The sequence below is a fragment of the Rhea pennata genome, chromosome 1, assembly GCF_028389875.1.
Source record: "Rhea pennata isolate bPtePen1 chromosome 1, bPtePen1.pri, whole genome shotgun sequence".
In the NCBI taxonomy this organism is placed as follows: domain Eukaryota; kingdom Metazoa; phylum Chordata; class Aves; order Rheiformes; family Rheidae; genus Rhea; species Rhea pennata.
The window spans coordinates 106,393,564-106,412,491 of record NC_084663.1 but is presented as its reverse complement, the minus strand read 5'-3'; the positions used below and the strand labels follow the sequence as shown (position 1 = coordinate 106,412,491).

The window sequence follows — 18,928 nt, the reverse complement described above, 5'->3', positions numbered from 1 at the left end:
ACTAATGCCCTCCCAGATATACAGGACAAGAAAATATGAAACAAAGCCTTTTGATATGATGCTATGATACCTACATTGCCAAAAGAGTTTGAGATTTAAGTAGCTTTCATCAACTTTATCCATAAGTTTGAAAGCTAGATTTTTGGGAAGTAAAACATTTAATAATACCCATCTATTTCTAAAGTTTACCTGAACACTAAAAATCAATATCGGTTTGTTCAATATATTTTCCCCAAAAATGAAAACATCCAAAGCTCAAGCTTTTCTTGAGACTTGAGTTCCTCTTCAACATTGGCTGCACATAAATAACAAAATGACAACAGAAGAGTATTTTTTGCCTTTTTGTTTTAAAACCTTCAGGCATAATGTAATTTACTTATTAAAATTTGTTCTAATTATACCAAATTTTAATCACAGTTTTATTTGAAAGGTCAACTGAAAAATAAGCATAAAGTTGCTAATATCTAAAGACTTTGGAAATTACTAAAGCAGTAAATATATAAAATATTGAAAATCTGCAAAAAATTATCAATCAGTAATTAAAAGAATATATTATAATTACAGCTAGACAAAAACATTTTTCCTCCTATGGCACTCACTCCATTACAGGCAATCAGAAATTATCATAGCCATTTATCCTTTCCAATTATAGCAACAGTTTTTCTTTGAAATTCTCTTTCTACCACAAAGCATGTTGATTGTACCACAAAGCATGTTGACCAATTCTCTATTTTGTAGACAGACTCCCCATAATAAAAAAAAATCACATATTGAAACAGATGTATTTTTCAACTTAAGTAAGAAAAATTGAAGATATATCTTAAAAAGAATTTTAGGGCAGGTAATATGAGCAGACTGAACTCAAAAAAGCAGGAAGACATATAATCTAATATTCCCTAGATAATGAACATGTTTCACTTGAAATAAGCCTACAGATCAACAAAACTATCTCAAATTTATTTATCAGTAATTGCTTACCAGCTGCTACTTTTAATACCTTGTCATTAAACTTTTAGTAGTGTTTGTGTATAATTTTGCTGTACATATCAAATTAAGTTAGCATTATTTTGTTTTCTGAAGATGAAAGTGGAACTCTTAAATAATACAAAGAGCTTTATTAAAAGACTGTATACTCCCTAATGATATCAGATAGATGCAACTTTATTTTTCTTAAAAAAAAAAAAAAAAATTCAATGCGACAAAGAAATCCTCAAGGTTTACTTATTCTCTTTTAAATAAGAGAAAACACAGATCAGGTTTTTTTTTCAAAAAAAAGAAAAAGATACTTATTAATAGAACTTTAATGCTTTAGACTTTTATACTACAAGTAATTCTGCACACCAATAATGTTTTTCAGAGAAAAAAAACAGTTTAATTATCTCAAGGTACTTCAATAATATAGCCTATTTACTTCCTTAGAAACATGAGGAAATTTAATACTAAAAACAAATCAGCATACACATTCAACATTTATTAATTTATCACATTTATTATAAAGGGGAATTGTCAATTTGCCAATATAATTCAAAATATGCAAAACAGTACAGGCACTCTTTAATTTTTAGTACCATGAATCGCTAGTGACAAATAGCTATCATGCAACAGCAATGAACTAATAAAAACCAAACTTTATTATACATTCAAAGGAGGGGGTGGAGGGGAAGAAAAGAATATTTAACGATCCATTAGCTCAAAGAAAATCGCCAAACTGCATATTCCAATTGTTTTCCATCCCCCACCAAGTTTTGCCCAGAGGCAAAAACTGTCCATTAATTAAAATTTATTAGCTCATGTCACTCCTTGAGAACCTGAAATGTGACTAATAATTATCAGGAAATATGCATCCCAGAGAAAACTAATCAATATTAATGTCATTGAGTATGGTAAGCTCTGATTTTACCTCTGCTATGGTTATGCATTCTGGATGCAATAAGTTAATCATATAGTTGGCCAGCATCAGATAACACAAAGCATCTTCATCCACATGTAGGCCAAAATATTCATTGTAATCACCACTGAATCTTGTGCCTAATAAGACAAAAAATTTAAAGGACAAGGTAACTTTCTTATTTTCAAACAAGGATATTTTGTAATCATGCAATTTTATAAGCACTCAATGTTTTTACTCCTAATTTCTAATCTATCCACATAGCAGTACAACAAAGTATTAGTAAATCTCACAAATTCTTGAAGCATTCAGTTAATTTTTGTATTACCACTTCCACAGCAGTAGAGCTCCAACAGAACTGCTTAATTTAACTTGCTTGAATTACTCACCTATCCCATGATTATGATACAGCATAGATGTAACACCATCAAAACGGAAGCCATCAAAGCCATAGTCTTCTATCCACATTCTCAAATTAGACAGAAGGAATCTCAGAACTTCCCAACTGAAATAATGTGAACAATTTGTAAGCTTCAGAAACCCTGGCATCAACTAGCTTTCCTTATACAATGTGTTCCTCACTTGCATACACACTGGTTTAGTATACTAGACATTTTACCATTTTAATGATTTAATGATAGTCTTCCCCCCTCCCATTTTTTTCTGGCACTTTCTTAAAAACTTTAAGCCTTCCTTGAATCTCTGACCTTTACTGCATTTAATTTTAACATACAAGATGTTATTTTGGAAAAAATGTTATCAATTATCTATACAGACATCCACGCTGATGTTTTAACAATGACAAAATTTGTCACATTAAATTTGCCTCTCTAAACATGACAACATTCTGTGGGAACAGTTCTTACAGAAATAAAAGAAAAATATTAACAGGTAAGAGTTAGTCACTAGTATTTTGTGTATTTATAGCATTTTCTAGACTTAATAAAAGATTAAAAGCTTTTCTTTATTTATTTAAAAATGAAATGTCACCAGTAGATACCTAGCACCACATCACTCACTGTATTACAGAACTCATTTAAAGAGCTAACCAACTAAGAGGTATTTTTTGCAATCAAGAACAATGCTAATAGAGTATAACAAATACACAAAGAGTAGGTATGAAATCACAACTGTACAAGTGTTTCCAAAGCAAGTGAGCACATACAGGCATTTGTGAACAAGATTCATATCCAAGAAATAAACAAAGATTTCCTGAACTCCAAAACCTCTCCTCGCTCGAACCTGTCTCAGGAGCTTCAGATCTTGCTCCTATCATTCACCCCTTGTGCTATATGACCCTCTTTCTCTGGAGTCCTCAGCACTGGCTGCTCCAGGTGCACCTTTTTCTCTGCGAGGGAAGGCTCCAAGCAGCTCCCGTGCCTGAAGCAACTTTGCACATGTTTTTCAAACTTTTCTTTCTTGCCCACATGTCTTCAATTCTCACCAATTTCTGGACTTAAATCAATTTCCCAACATAGCACAGCTACAGTCCCACATGCTACCAGCTTTGCACTCAGAGAGAAAGACACTTCAGTTAGAAGCATGCAGGGCAGGCCCCCTCGGAGGGGAAGCGAGGGCAGGGGGTATGCTGAACGTATCGGTCAGCATTACTGAAATTAATAAAATTCAGCTGTGCACTTGATAGCAAAAAAGACCCTTTGAACATTTCACTCTGTTTAACAGCCTTCAGAGACCATGCACTGACAAGGCAACTACAATACACGGAATAAACCCAGCTTTGACAAAACAAGCCTCCCTACCATCCTTCCTCCCAGAAACTTCCTCATACGAAAGGTGCTTTAAAACTAGAGAGAGTGGTACTAAATAAAGGCACGGGTACAACAGCGGGTACAAACTATGAGGTACAACAGCTGGTAAAATCCTGATCTCACCAAATGGTCCACTTCTATTTACTTCACTGGGATTAGAATATTTCTTCTTGCCTTTGTATTTACTGCACACATATATACCTGTGCGTATAAAGACAGAAACATTACCAAATCAAAAGTTTCAAAGCTGAAATGCCTATCAATGTATTGGCTCAATTCAATATACCTTTTTAGGTATGCATTATATGGTCATTTTTTTCCTCTGAATCATCCAGTTGACGAGATAAACAAAACTAGAGATATTTAGGTAGCCTGTCCACTGAATCTCTAATATATTAATTATTTCTGAGGTGAGATGATTTGCAATGAATAACCATTAAGACAGATAATGTTCTGATGTCAAAAATACTTGCAAGCTATCAAAATTCCTGTGATCTGGCAAGTTGCTCACTTACACCACAACTTTTAACGAATGCTTGCTGTGTCTTTTTCTGACTCAGGATCAGATCTGCCAAAATGCAGTAATCTCTATATTGTAAGCAAAGTCAGCAGTAGCTATAACTGTCATAAAAATAATCTCATATGTGATTAAGGTGATGTTTTATATAAAAGAAAAGTAGATTAATTGCCACAAGCACAAGCCAGATGTAAGAATTACTTTTCCTCATTATAGAATGCTTAATTTTATAACCTTAAAGTTCTTACGATGGCAAGCTGATTTGCACACCTGCAAAATACACAAAGTCGTCCCAAGATTGGTAGTAAATATTATTTCCAAAAGGGTTGTCATAAAAAAAGATCTTTGAAAAAGGATGGAGAACCAGTATGAAAATAAAATTGTAATGGCTTCAGCATGGGCAAGTGCTACAGATAAGAATAAACAATATGAACTTGGAAAAAAGGTTTAGCTAGAGAATTGTTTAGATCAAAAACCTGAGTAGGAATGGCAGATGTTTTCCAATAAATTGAACAGGAATAAGAGAAAACCTCTGCATTAAAATAATAGATTTTAACTCTGATTCTAATCTAAACTTTGAAAAATTCAGTGTTTTAATGTAATTTCTACAAATAATATCAAATCTTAGCAACCATATCGTCTTCTGAAGAGGTAACAACACAGCTTCAAAACAAGAGCCAACAACGAGAATAACTTTTTTTGAAATATGAATACCACGCAAATCATCTTAAGACTCAGAATTTCATCCAAGTAAATTTGTTTGTGGCAGCAGCAGTGTTAAAAATAGAAGCTGACAGAAAGAAGAGGTAACCTTGCAGAATCCCAGCAGAGGCCGAAATCGTACCACAATGGAAATATATCCACCATACAAGCAATAACTCAAACATTTCTAAAAAAGTAGATTTTTGTAATTTTACAAACAGATATGAAAACAGGACAGCATTCATTAAGAATGTAATTTCTTTTGTGCAAAAGCCATATCTTAAATCATATCCTAACACACACTCACATTTTTGCATACCATAAAATTGAGAAAGTTCTTTCTTTGCACGCATGATCTAAGAGGAAAATATATGCTGCATTATCGTTAAGAAACGGAATGATTTATACGGCAAGAAATTTAAATAATTCAGAATTTACTTCAAGGACATTACTCAAAACAAAGAATGTCTTTGGAGAGAAGTCTCGGGTCCCCCCTTGGGGCCAATAGCTCACATGTTTTCAACTAAGAAATCTGTTTTTAAAGTGAAATGAGCACATCTAGCTGGATGACCTGGTTTCACAAGGTGATAAGGAATTTAACAACTTTCCTACAGTATGTCAGCAGAAAACCTATAAAATTGCTTCTAAGTCACCACCCTTATTTACTTTTTCCCTTCTGAGCTAATAAAAAGGCAAAATAAATTACTAGCTGTAAGAATCGTAAATTCCAATCCATGATGAATATGAAATATTTGACTAGAAGTTAATAATAAATTTAAAGCAGTTAAATTTTATCATGATGGACAAAAGCAGAATATTGAGTGCAAGTAAAACAGTTTGAAGGTGCAATGTGAATCATATTCATGTTGACGTTCAAGAATTGCATTTATCATTATGCATTAAAGAAAATGTGTGGAACTGCTGAGAAGATAAGAATCTAGACATTTATGATGATTTACTTGTCTTCAACTCTCAGTGTATAATTAACTTAACACACAGTAGCACTGAATTGTTGAAATGTTAAGCTCCTTTTGGAAATTCAACTGGCTCATATTCCACCAATGAATTGCTACAAATAATAATAAAAATTGGCACTCAGTCTGATAATGTTAATTTGCAGTAAATCTGATTAAGCTATATTTTATGAACCAAGTATATGTAACGCATTCAGATCACATACCAAGAAATACATTCTTCTGTCTTTAATCAGCATACACCATTTAATCTGTTATTTACAGACACTGTTTAGTGTCTCTAAAAGGATAATAGCCTTAATCTGACATGAAAGAGGTTAAAAAAAAAAACACTCCGTTCCCCCCCCCCCCCAAAAAAAAAAGAGAGAGAGAGAGAAGAAACCATCTCTCTTTCCAGCTCTTTTGTATGGATGGAGCAGAGTAATTGCTCACTATCCTCTACATGCTACTGTTGCCAAGATCCCAAGTTATCTGTAGCCATAAGCAACCTAAAACTGCCCCAGGTGCTGACCTTTTAGCAAAGGCACAAGTCTCTCTAAACATGGCTATGCTACTTTTTATACCTGAACTCAGAATTATACACAAAGCCATTCTATGTGAACATATACATCTCTACATCAACCTGCAGAACATGATACAGATGTGCATAGATCAAGCATAGCCAGGGCATGGCACAGAGCAAGATCCAAGCAGCATTTCTGTCTCTGAAATGAACTGTGCCAAAAATGCACAGAAAAAAACTATTCTACTGGGTCACACTATAAGCTGCAAGTAGGAGGAGTCAGTAGCAACATGTCACTTCCACCATATCAATTCCAAAAACAAGAGAGAGAAAGAAGGAGAAACTTTCTTCATGGTATCAACCACAGAGGCACATATGCCAAGAGTTATTTTTCAGACTTGGCATCTATGGGACTGCATTGACTGTCTGAGCTCAATACTGCCAGAAAGGGAACATGCCATTTTATTGCTGCACTGTTAAGCTTGTTCACAAAATCTGATACACAAGATAGTATTCTTTATTTTACTGTAAGCTTTCCTCCTTAAAAACTAATTACTCTTACTGGACAGATACCATTATCATAGAAGTGGGAAGTTACAGGAGCCTAAAGCTCTCACTCACCAAATACACCAAATTTTTCTTATTTTTAAATAAGCATAAGATAACTGACAAAAATCCTGAAAACATAGTAGTCTAAAGAGCTTTTACAGTACAACTTCCGGTTGCAGAAGGCATTTAGCCAGTAAAAGCTTTCAGACACCTGCAATATTCTTGAAATGTTCTTCAAGTCCCATGGTATTCTGGATATCAATAAAATAAATTAATACGATCAAACATATACTAACACCTCCACCATAAATCATCAACCAACAATCCATATAGTAACACTCCCATTGATCAGGGTTCAAGCTGTTATACTGTGAAGGTGAGTTGGAGGCCAAGCCAGAACTTAAAAGCTGCATACATCATTTGAAGAGTACCCATTCCTGCCAACCACAGAAGGAGGCATGAAACTAATATTTTCAATAGTAGTAGATCTTTATTCACAGGAAAAGCTGGAATGATGTCACTTATGCTGCATGAATGCTAACTACATGTGCTTCAAACCAAAAACTATAGAGAAATTCTCTGCTAGGTATGATTACCTGTGGTTGATATTCTGCCTCCAACAGTAGCCAATTTGATATGCTCAAGGGACTTCAAGAACAGGGCAAGCCAAAGGGATAGTTCATAATGCTCTCAGCCATCCACTGCTTCTGACTCAAGAACTTCCTTAACTAGGAGCCCTGATTATTAAAGAGCTATATCTTTATCTGTTTCAGCTGCATCAGTAGTAAAAGTAGCCACTTTCCTTCTCCTGAAGCCTTTGAATTTAAAATAAATATTAGTTCTAGATCTATCCCCCACAATAAATTTTCTCCTCTTTTATAAAGTATTATCAATACTACCTCACCATCTTCTCCTTCCTCATTGCTGCCAATGATCAACTGCCAACTGTCAGCTATCACTTTAACCTCTATGAGTTTTTGTTTGTTTTAAAGAGAAATGGATCTATATCATGACATTTCTGTTCCACTTGATTAGATTATGCTCACATTGCTATCTGTATAGAATTCACAATTTTAGAAGCAGACAATTCATCCTCTGAAGTACAGCTAAGATGCTGACAGTGTTAAAAGACTTAACCTTTCATCTATGCTCTGCAAAGCAGCTCTATCTTTTAAATGACACTTCAAATAAACAGTACATTAAATAACAGAAGTAACTGTACATTACATCTCTTTCAGAGTTTTATCTTCTCTTAAAGTCCAACATGCCCCGCTAAAGAGTAAAAGAAAAATGTCTCAATCTCTAATAAAATAGCTTAGACTACAGACTTCATGGCCAGCTTCTGTTCCATGTAACAAAGTCCTTGCTTAGAAAACCTTGACTGACATTGCAAGCTCTTAGGACCCAGCTGAAGAATGAACAGAACATGCTAGCAAAAATGTTCCAGTATGGTTAAAATATAATTATAGCTAAAAGAACAGTATCTTTGAAGATACAGAGGATCTTCTATTCCATTTTTCCAATCAGCTTTCTCAAGTTCTGTATCAGACAATACCTCACCTGAGAGCATTAATGCTGAGCCCCACAAGTTCAATAGTTTGCAGGAAGAAAGTTTGTTCATTCATTATATTGTAGACAACATAATAGCAATACATATTGAACTTGCTATATATTCAGTCAATATTTAGGGAAAATTTCTTAAATATAGGCATATTATAGACATAGTAAGTCCTAACAAGGTATATATAGATTCTCTTCCTCTAAAATCTAGCCTTCATCTGTTTACCAAAGAAGCATTGTACAAATCAGGTTGCAGCTATTTGCACAGATGATCTCTCAAAGTAGTCAGTGTGCATCCATGTAATTTTCCATATATCTTAAATTACATTCTAATTAATACCTGGATCAGATTATCTTCTATTCTATAAAACAATGAAATTACAGACCCTAAATCCAACTCCAAAGCTGGAAAGCAGATTTATCTGTAGTATGAACTATTAGCATAGGCTATCTCCCATACTATTATTTATTAGTATAAAAATCTGGATATACTTCTTCCTGGTTTAGGAAAAAGTCTTGAAGAAAACTAGGAGAAGAAACTTCTAAATCAATTGTTTTACAGGCCAATATGAGATTCAACATAAAAAAAAAAAAAAAAAAAAAAAGGCAGACCAAGAAGATTTAACTTTTTGAAAAGCTAACAGTATTTCTCATAAGCATAATCCATACCTCAGATATCTTCAACCCATTTAAAAGTACCTCAGTATGTTTCCAAACAGATAGCCAACACAAAAGTACATACAGATAGAAAGAAGCTTCTAAGGCAAAGAGCCAGCAAGGCGAATGAATAAATTCCAAGCTGAACTTCGTATCTAATTTCCTAGATATTTTTTCTTTTACTTTTACTAAAAGTAAACATACTCATATATTACAAAAATAAGAGTATCATAGCCTCATTCCCACATCTGAAAATAAATCAAGAACTACGTCACTCTTTCACTGTTCAGAACAGAAGCAATCATTTTCATCCCATTTATATAACTTTAGCAGAGACATTAAAAACACACCTCTCTTAAAAGGTGTGTTTAAACCTACCTTAAAATCAAATTGATGATCACTGATGATCAACTGAAGATGAAAGGACCTCACAAGCATATTTTTTGTCTTGAAATAAGGAATAAATAGTCTGCTACTCAAATCAGTGATGGATTTTGGTACTCTTGACATCTTTTGTCATAGACAAAAGTTTTCATCACTTTGAGTGCTTGCTATTATTAGGCCATACACCTTCCTTTTACAGCTGGAACTTTAAAAAGGGAAAGCACCAGAAATACTTTTCTTTTTTCTCTCCACTGTATTGGTTATGCTGTCTTGCTCAAAAACACAGAATATGGGGACTGAGGAACTAAAGAATCAAAATGAAAGGTGACTGGGGAACAAACTCAACAACGCTTCCTATTAAACAACGTTACCCTTCTTTATTTCAAGACAAATGAAAGCACTAGCAAGAGGCTTTTAAAAACTATCAGTATTTTCTAGATGCAGCTACCTTTTTTTCTCCTCCCTGAAGAGCAGAAGAAACTTGCGCTGCAGATCTAGTTGACAAAAAGGTAGCTCAAGCTAACTCAAACAGCTCTTTAGTGCAATCTAGTGTTTTTAACCTTATTTAGATCAAAGTTTTTTGACTCAAAAGACAGATCTGAAGGTTTTACAAAGATATGCTCCTCTTCCTTCTAACACAAAGCAGAGTGAACATTTATCTTGAAAGAGGATCCTGATATATACCGAAGAGGCTAAGGGAGCAGTCTCTTAATTCAATTATTCCTGAGAATTTATAATAAGAAAGAAGGAAAAGAAAATTCAGTTGCATAGTGCAGAATGAAGAATTTGTGGACCACTACTAGATTTTGAAATAAGTGAAAAAGAATGTTAAAGTTTCAAGAACCTGATTTCTTTTAGACCTTAAAAAAACAAGACTAATCAGTACTCCATTTCTTAAAATACATTAAACGATTCTGATAATTTTTAAACAGATGTCAATTCCAAAGTAGCTCTTGGGAAAAAATAGTAAAAAAAAAAAAAAAATACTGTAAAAGTAAAGGCCAACTATGGTATAGATCCATTCCATATCACTACTTTAAAAGCATATATAACAGCATCTAATCTCATATTCTCTAAAACCCATCATAAATCTTCAAAAGGAAACCGTTTTCAAATGTCACCTTGTATTAGTGCTGTCATTTCAGTATGAGCTCTCTCTATCCTCAACTCTTCAAAATTGCAATATTCTGGAAATGTAGTGTGTTCTTTACTGAGGTCTACACTACTGCTGCTGTGTAGATGAGCAGTCCCAGGAAGAGTCTTATTCAGGAGTTTGTTACAGACTCTTTACTCCATCCATTCAGTCTTATTTTGAATAGGTATTTATATCAGTAAGGGCATAGAGGTAGTGTGGATAGAGATTTTGAAGCCTTACCTTAGCTCTGACACAAACAAACACACATTAGATGAATAAGGATAAACAATCTAACATTCTGTCTAGAGAAAATTTAAAATAATAGAGGTCAATCATTTTTCCATTTTACAGGTTCTCCCATTGGGACGATTATTGACCCGAGGGACACACTGCTGTGTGTTCTTAACAGTTGATTTCTCTAAAGCTCTAGTAAAGGCAATGGACAGAAAGACCAAGGATGTACAGTGAGAACTCCACTCTAAATACTGGTATGACACTTGTCTGTGCATCTAATTCCAGATCAATCTAGCTGTACCTAGCATACACATGGAAACATACAACAGTCAGAAACACTGACTTAAGTTATCTGAAAACTGTTTAAATGAGATTTACACATAAAGACAAATTTTCTTAGGCAACTGCCAGATCTGGGGTCATCCCTGCAAAAGGCAAGTGCAAGATCCTGATGCATAGGTCAGGAGATCATTTTCTTTTCTCTACACTTCTCAATTTTCAGATGCTTAATGTTTAATCAACATTTCAGAAAGATCCAAATGGGTTTAATTCAGCAGGTCAAATTCTCCATTAATTATCTGGGGTTTTTTGCCAATGAATTATACATGTTTATATATTATATAAATACAGCCACATAACTTTACCAAAATGTCATTTACACAAAAGAAAAAAAAATTCCAAGAAAATAAAAGAACAAAAACTCTGCTTAAAAGAAATATGACTATATATAGGTTTATAGCATCTAGTAAGCAGCACAGTGTTCTGCACTAATTTTTCAGCTTAGTCCTATCTGTATCTGGTGGAGTAAACTAAAGAGTATCAAAAACTACATTCTTTTTTTTGCCTTAAAAATTGAAGTAGTAACTCAAGTATTGCTCAGTAAAGGTTACATCCTAAGGAACGCAAACGTAAAAATAGCCTTAGAGGCAAGGCAGGTACTTATTCTAATGAAATTTAACATTCTTAATGTGTTTTTCTCCCCCTCAGAGGGTTTCCCTAAGAAAACAGGAAAAAGAAAACGTAAGTACTGAAGATAATTATCTGTACTTTTAACAGAGCCTCTAGAACACACACACACACACACTTTAAAATAAGAAATATCTCAAAAATAAAAGGCCTTCAGAATTGTTGATAATAGATATGTAGATTTCAAATATAATTAAGATATTAGTGCCCAAACATGTTCTACATAAGTAAAATATACACTAAAAGGAAACTTCAAGAACTTTCCGTAAATATTTAAAAATTATTTTCATCCCAAAGTACTTAATATTAAATTTATTCACATAATCATCCTCACAGATTAACAAGCAAAAGTTGTTGTTCTGCATGCAACTACAGCCACATTCCAGAGTATTTTTGAACACCATTCAAATTTTACAATCTAAATTTAACATCTTCAATTTAATGTGATCCACAGCTTCCAAAACTGAACTGAGATCTCAAACACTTCTAAGTTGTTTACTGCTCTACACTAGATGCACTTTTAATTTAGCTTAACTGCTCTTAAATTGACCATTGTACTCAACCTTCCCCAGAAAACACCACCAGAGCTAGGAAAAAAGAGGAACAGCAAGACATTTATAGAGTGAAGAAATAAAACTCTTCACTCTAAGGCACTATATTTTTTGGGGAGGGTGGGGGGGAGGGGGAAAAAGACAGAGAAATAAAAAAAAAAAGAGCTTGAAGTACAACAGAAGTAAGGGTAAATCTTAAAACAGAAGATCTTAGAAACTCCCCAAAAGAGTATAAAAGAAGTTGATGCAAGAAGTCCAGACTTCTGTTTCAACTCTGAGAAAGTCAGAGCTAAATACATAAAAATACATCATTAAGACTCCAGTCTTCCAAAAATTAAGTGGATTGATAATTGATAAGTCATTTACAGATGCAGTGAGCAATAGTTTCTATTGAACAATGGAAACTGTGGTAACAGAAAGAATTAAGTAAAGAGGGCTCCAGGAGAACAGTAATGAAATCTTTTCAACTGACTCTTCAGTGTCCATGTGGTATTAAAAGATCAACAGCTTTTTAAAGAGGTAATTAGCCTGAAAAGCCAAAACCAAAACATTAAATTTCAAGTAATTAATTGTGCCACCTGCTTCCTCAGCTTTAAGGACAGCAAACCAATCTCATAATGAACAAATAATTACTATAATATATAGAAGTCTGAAAAGGAGGTGACCCTAGAATTTCCCATTCTAGAATTTTATTTGGCAAGATACCATCTGAATATATATCTCCATGTATACACACTTTAGTCTTGAAGAGAATGACATACTGAACCCTTGAAGTCTCTGCTGTCCACATTTTATTGACTAAAAGTCTACCCTTCTCTTCCTCACCACTAGACTGTTGGCAGCGATGCCAGATCAGCAAACAGAGAACAAAATTTTAAGACAGCTGAAGTGTTAATGGATCACTTATCAGTCACGATTCAGTAAAGACATAACAGGTGTCCTCTGAGATATTGACTCTATGTCCTGGACAGTAATTTACTGATCCCACCTGAAAATTCAAGATAAGTTCACTCTTTATAACAACATCAAGCTAATATATGCCTTAGATTTTTTCCTCTCACACTTCCAGCTTGCTATCCTCAACATAAGCCACTGCCCTGGATATATTCAAAAATTCTCTTTTCAGTACCAGGAGACAGAGCTTCTGAGTTACATTACAGAAATTTCAGCATGAAGGGCAGAAAAAAGTTTGTACAATAAATCACTGCCTTTACTAAAAAAAATTTTGGGGGGGATTCTAGTAGAAGGCTCAGAGACCCTCTCTGATAAATATGCATCAATCCCTATTATCTTTCAGTAAACACAAAACTATTGTATTTGCATAAAGCAGTAAAGGAAATCTGAAGTTCAGAGTTAAAAATGCCAGTCCTACTTAATGTCAAGTACAGTACAGTATTTCTCCATTTTGCTGCACTTGTTAAAATACAGTTCTTTAGGAATGTAGTTAAAGATATTAACTCATCTCACACTGTATCCACAGAGTTAAACTGGTTTTACGGATGTTTAGTATACATACTTTTTTCATGCAGAAGAATTGAGAAAACAGGTTTATGATCAGAAACACTCAGGTTTTTATTTCAATTTCTTCCTCGGTACTACTATTTCAGCTATACAATTTCTTTCCTGAACATTAACGTATGAACAATAAGAGCATTTAAATAGACTGCTGCAGTAACTGTGTACTATCTAATATGTAGCAAGAGTATTATCTGAGCATTTTCTGCAAAACTAGGTATAATATCAATTTTATATTAACTAATACTTTGATTTTGTCTACTTTCCTGATTTAAAAAAATAGTTAAGCACCAATGTTAAGCTCTTTCACAATCTGAACCAATGCTTAACATTATTAAATATCTTCTAAAGTCTTCTAAACATCTAATTCATGTGTTCCACCAAATACTGACTAATACTCTGATCCATCAGAGGGCATTCCTCAAGAAAACATGACATCCTTTTCAAAACTGAAAGGAACATGACATTAAGTCCTGTACCCCCAAATATGTACTTGAAAGTGCTTACTTGCTGACATTCACAGTGATTACTAAAACCAAAAAAGGATTTTCACAGGCACGAAAGGATTTAATTTAATAAAGGTATTTTAGGATTTCAGTTTTTTAAAATGCTTTGTGCCTCTACAGTCACCTTCACAAAGTCCAGTCTACTAGAAAAAGTAATATGGAAACGTGAAGGTACGATCTTAGTCAATCTGTAATCAAAATAAATTACATATATCAACTTTGGAAAAAAGAAAAATCTCATTACTACATCATGAGCAGCATTTTCTTTAAACTCTTAGTTGTTAAAAAAAAAAAAAATCTTTCCCAGCCAACTCCAAATCCAAGATGAATATGTATGAGGGGGGTCTCTAAGTACAGAATTGTTCTAAAATAATTTAGTGAAGAAAGATTGGTAGGAAAGAGACCAAATATCAACTTAATTGTAGTATTTTGTCATGAAATAAAACTTTTACCTCTGTTCCTACTCTAATTACCTTAGAATCAACAATGTACTAAAAACATTTATCAATTGACCAAGAATCTAGCTTTTTGACAGCTATTTCTTTATTATCTTTAATCTACCCTGGAAACACGGCCAAGATATCTCTCTAAGGAACACACATCTGGGATAAACTTGGCCTGCCACCGCTGTCATTGTTGCTGCATAAATGCAGCTGGAAGAACATTAACTATATCTGGCTGTAAATTCTCAAAAGTTGCAGAAAAGAACACTTTAGTATGCAGAATAAATCCACGTTTTGGAGAATTAGTTCTTCTGTATATAATATATTAATTCTTTAACCTTCCCTGTAACCCTTCCTCTCTATTTCCCCAAAAAGGGATTACATCTGTATCCCAAAGTCTGTACGGTGCAAAACTCAAAGGAACTTGCTTAGCTGGGAGAAAGCAGCAAGAAGGTCTTTAGATTAGAGCTATGCAAGGTAAGAAAATGAAGGTGCAGACAAAGACAACAGGTTTGTTGTAGTAAGGATTTTTAGTAGCTCAAGGATTCAAGAGAAAAAAACATGGAAAGATACGGAACTGTAGAGAAAAAATAAGACGACAAAAACTCAGCCCGGCCAAGGAGCTGTTACAGCAAGTAGCAGAAGCCTACCTCCTCCCACCTGACTGATGCCTGCCTGGCCAGTAAAGACTCTTCAGCTGTATTACTGAAAGTAGTGAGCATACTTGTAGGTTTTAAATTCTACCTGTCTTTTGTGTATGTTGACTAGTAGGTAACTGGAGTTGAGCATACCCTGCTTAGAGTATCTTTGCATATGATAAAACATGCCTGAATAGAGTCATGCAGAGATGTTCAGTAAGAACTCACACATACCATGTTAGCTGCACTTTGTAACTCATTCTGATATGCCAGCTTCCTTTAAGTCCATTAGGCAAGGAACTGTGATCTTTAATAATGCACCACAGAAGGCATTCACTTAAATCAACTTAAAATGCAAAATATGAAAGGGTGATAAAGTAGTATTCTATCCTTTTCTTCCTGGAAACGGACTGTTACAAATTGTGGTGATGCTCCCACATAACACAACAGAACTTCAGTTCTATGAAAATTTGTTATTCAGAAGAGCTTAATATTCAACTGTAGACTATCTACCCCTTAAAACTTCTCAGATAAGATAGGAGAGTTTTGAGCCCAGACAGATAGCTGATTCCTAATGAAATGCTAATTTCTGAAGGAACATTTCCCAGTTCAGTCCATCTACTAATATTAGGCCAGTGGAAACCTTCATGCAAGGATAAAGTGGGAAAGTTAGTGACCAGAACAAAGGAAAAAAGCCTCAGATAAAGAACAGCTGTTTAAGGAAAAAATAAATAATGACCGTAACAGATGCTGCAAGAAACGATCAATGTGACTTAATTTAAGGAGCTAAATTTTCAAGTGAAGTAAATTAATATCTCTTAATGTCAACATCAATAGACCTTTTCTTCTTGTACAACACACCTGAGGTCTATACAGGATTTAAACACTGGGTGGCAGAGAAAGCCACTGTCTCAGTGTCCAAATATAGGTGCACCGTGCCATTTCAGATGCAAGGAAGTATCCAAAGTATCCGCATGAGGCTGGAACACAGGACATAGAACAAAACCAACAGGTAACCCACACTGTTCTGGAGAGGCAGCTGGAGGTCTAGATATCTAAAAAGAGGACTAAACATGCATTTAGGCACCTGCTTCACTCTCCAGGTAACTGCTCTACTTTTGCTGCATTCATGGCAGACTAGAAGTAGCTTTTGAACCATAAGAGTTCATAACCCATTTTAAGAGAAATTGAAACAAGGGTAAAACACTGAAGTACAATTTGCAAGAGTTCAAGCACTGTGCCATGAGTGGCAAGAGCAAGCTGGAGAGAAAATCTGGTTAGACAGCAGGGGACCAGTACATCTGTTGTCCTGATGTATATTCTCTGGAAAAAAGCATTTACGCTCTGAACCCTGCCTGTCGTGTTTCAACACACTTTTGGCACGAGCATCACTTGAGATGTATTGAGCGAAGCTTCATAAAATTGAAAAGGGCAGAAAAGGCTAAAGGAAATAACAGACTCTCCCATCTTATGACTTAAATAGAAAATTACAGTTCATTTGCAACATTTATAGCCTTTATTCCCCAAACAGAGGGAAAACATACCACCAACAAATACAATTAAAACAAAACCTGTACACAGACAGGGCAAAAGATTCCCACTGTTTTCAGCTTGGTGACAAAAATACATCAGCACAGAAGACAGTAAAGAATGGAAACGCAAGTCACAGCCAAAAAAGTATTGGGAATATGGCCTCAAAAACAAACCTTCAAGACAAGGTCTGGTGCTGACTTCTGGCCCAAATAACCCTATAACAACCATCATCTCTTGTTGATTATACTGCTGCAGTTAAGGAAGCAGAACTTTGTAATTAAAAGCAGGATGGAAACCAGGATGGAAACCAATCTCCAACTTGTGTGACAAATTCATCTACTAAATTTAAGTAGGAACTTTAAATTTTGCCCAAGTGCTCAGGTTTATTGCCAAAGTTCATCCTGCACACAGAAATGTATAAGGATACCTACTGTCCCTTCAACTTGAATTAAGTGTAATCTAACAAAGCCTAATGAGAGAAGTAGAATATAGAGCCTTAAAACAAAAACAAAATATTTCTTAACTAAAAAAGCAAAGCAGAAAACATTCTTTTACTGGCCCCGATATTTGCCTCCAAAATTCTCATTTTACTGAAATTGAGATTTTCCTCTCCTGACAACTTTAACAGGATAAAGATTTTAAAGGTCTTATTTATCCTTAAAAATTCACAAGTAGTTAGTACAACAGTTACAGAAACACAGACTCAAAAATTATTCTACTGCTTATTAAGTATTTTGCCTGGAAGTCCACAGGAGAAAATACGCTTTCATCATCTTAAATTGCACTAGTGTGCTAGGCTGTTGAGACACAGGATCCAGGCTGTCCTTTCAACAGTTTTACTACAGCTTTTCTTGGCACTACTCTCTATTTATATGAATATTACTAAAGATGAAGGTCTAAGAGTATTTAAATTACACAATTGATACGTTTGTTGATTTTGCTTTGTGTGAAAATAGATCTTTGGCAGCTTCTGCTATAGTAAATATTCACAGTCATTTTCCTTGACAACTGAATAATCTTGTAAACTCTGTGAGACAAATTTCTCCAGATCTTGGCTTTCATACCAAATGCAGATAGATTAAACTGATAAAGCAATTGTTTCTTAATCTCTTTCACAGCAGAGAATTTGTTTCTCTGAATTCCAAAGTAAATATAGCATTCTTTGTATTTGATGTTTAAGTACCTGTAGATTTAACAGTTCTTCCCACTACAATAGAGGAGGGATTTAGTACGAGTATTGTACATGAGAGAAGTTTATATAAGCTGAAGAGATTTGTTTCGGTAAGTAACTATTTCTGTATACTATTCAATAGATTATGTTATGAAATAGATTATTTTCAGAAAGCTTTGAACATGTGTAAGGAATCCAAGTTTATCCTACAGATTTTTATATTTTCTTCTCTTTCAGACTAGAGCTGCTCTTATCAGTATGGAATTAGCATGCATGTCAATCAAACAGAAGACTGTAACAACTTTTTCTACAAAATGTCAGTTCTGGTTCTTCCCCAGTCCTGTTCAGGACCCGTATATAACCAAAGAAATGTCCTTTATAAAAACTATTTCAGTAAACTAGAATAAACATGATTGTTAGATCTTTTAAGCCTTAAGCTTTGACTATAAACACACATAAAATATTCAGTGATTCAAATATTAAAACTGAAGAAGCTCTTCATGACAGAAAACAACTCATGCTTGCCTTCCTGTACTTTAAGGAAACTCCTCTTCCTCTAAAGTATAAAAAGGAAAAGTTAACTTTAGCATTTTACTCAAGGAAGGGCAGGAAAAGAAGAATGACACATAAAGGTCCCTCATTCATTTCGAGCAGCATTTTCAGCTCATCAACAAATAATAAATATTCAGTTTCTCTCATCTCTTTTCTCATCCTCATATTCTTTTTCCATTTCC

General features: G+C 34.4%; 1 protein-coding gene across 2 annotated transcripts in view; it reads right to left on the bottom strand.

The window, feature by feature from the left end:
* GBE1 (1,4-alpha-glucan branching enzyme 1) overlaps positions 1-18,928 on the bottom strand; it is a 149,027-nt gene that overhangs the window by 64,575 nt on the left and 65,524 nt on the right. For both annotated transcript variants that reach the window (XM_062597651.1, XM_062597661.1), the window contains exons 8-9: positions 2,278-2,393; positions 1,901-2,028 (exon numbers count right to left, since the gene is read on the bottom strand). In XM_062597651.1, coding sequence (XP_062453635.1) covers positions 1,901-2,028; positions 2,278-2,393 — 244 coding nt within the window. The remainder of the gene's footprint in view (positions 1-1,900; positions 2,029-2,277; positions 2,394-18,928) is intronic.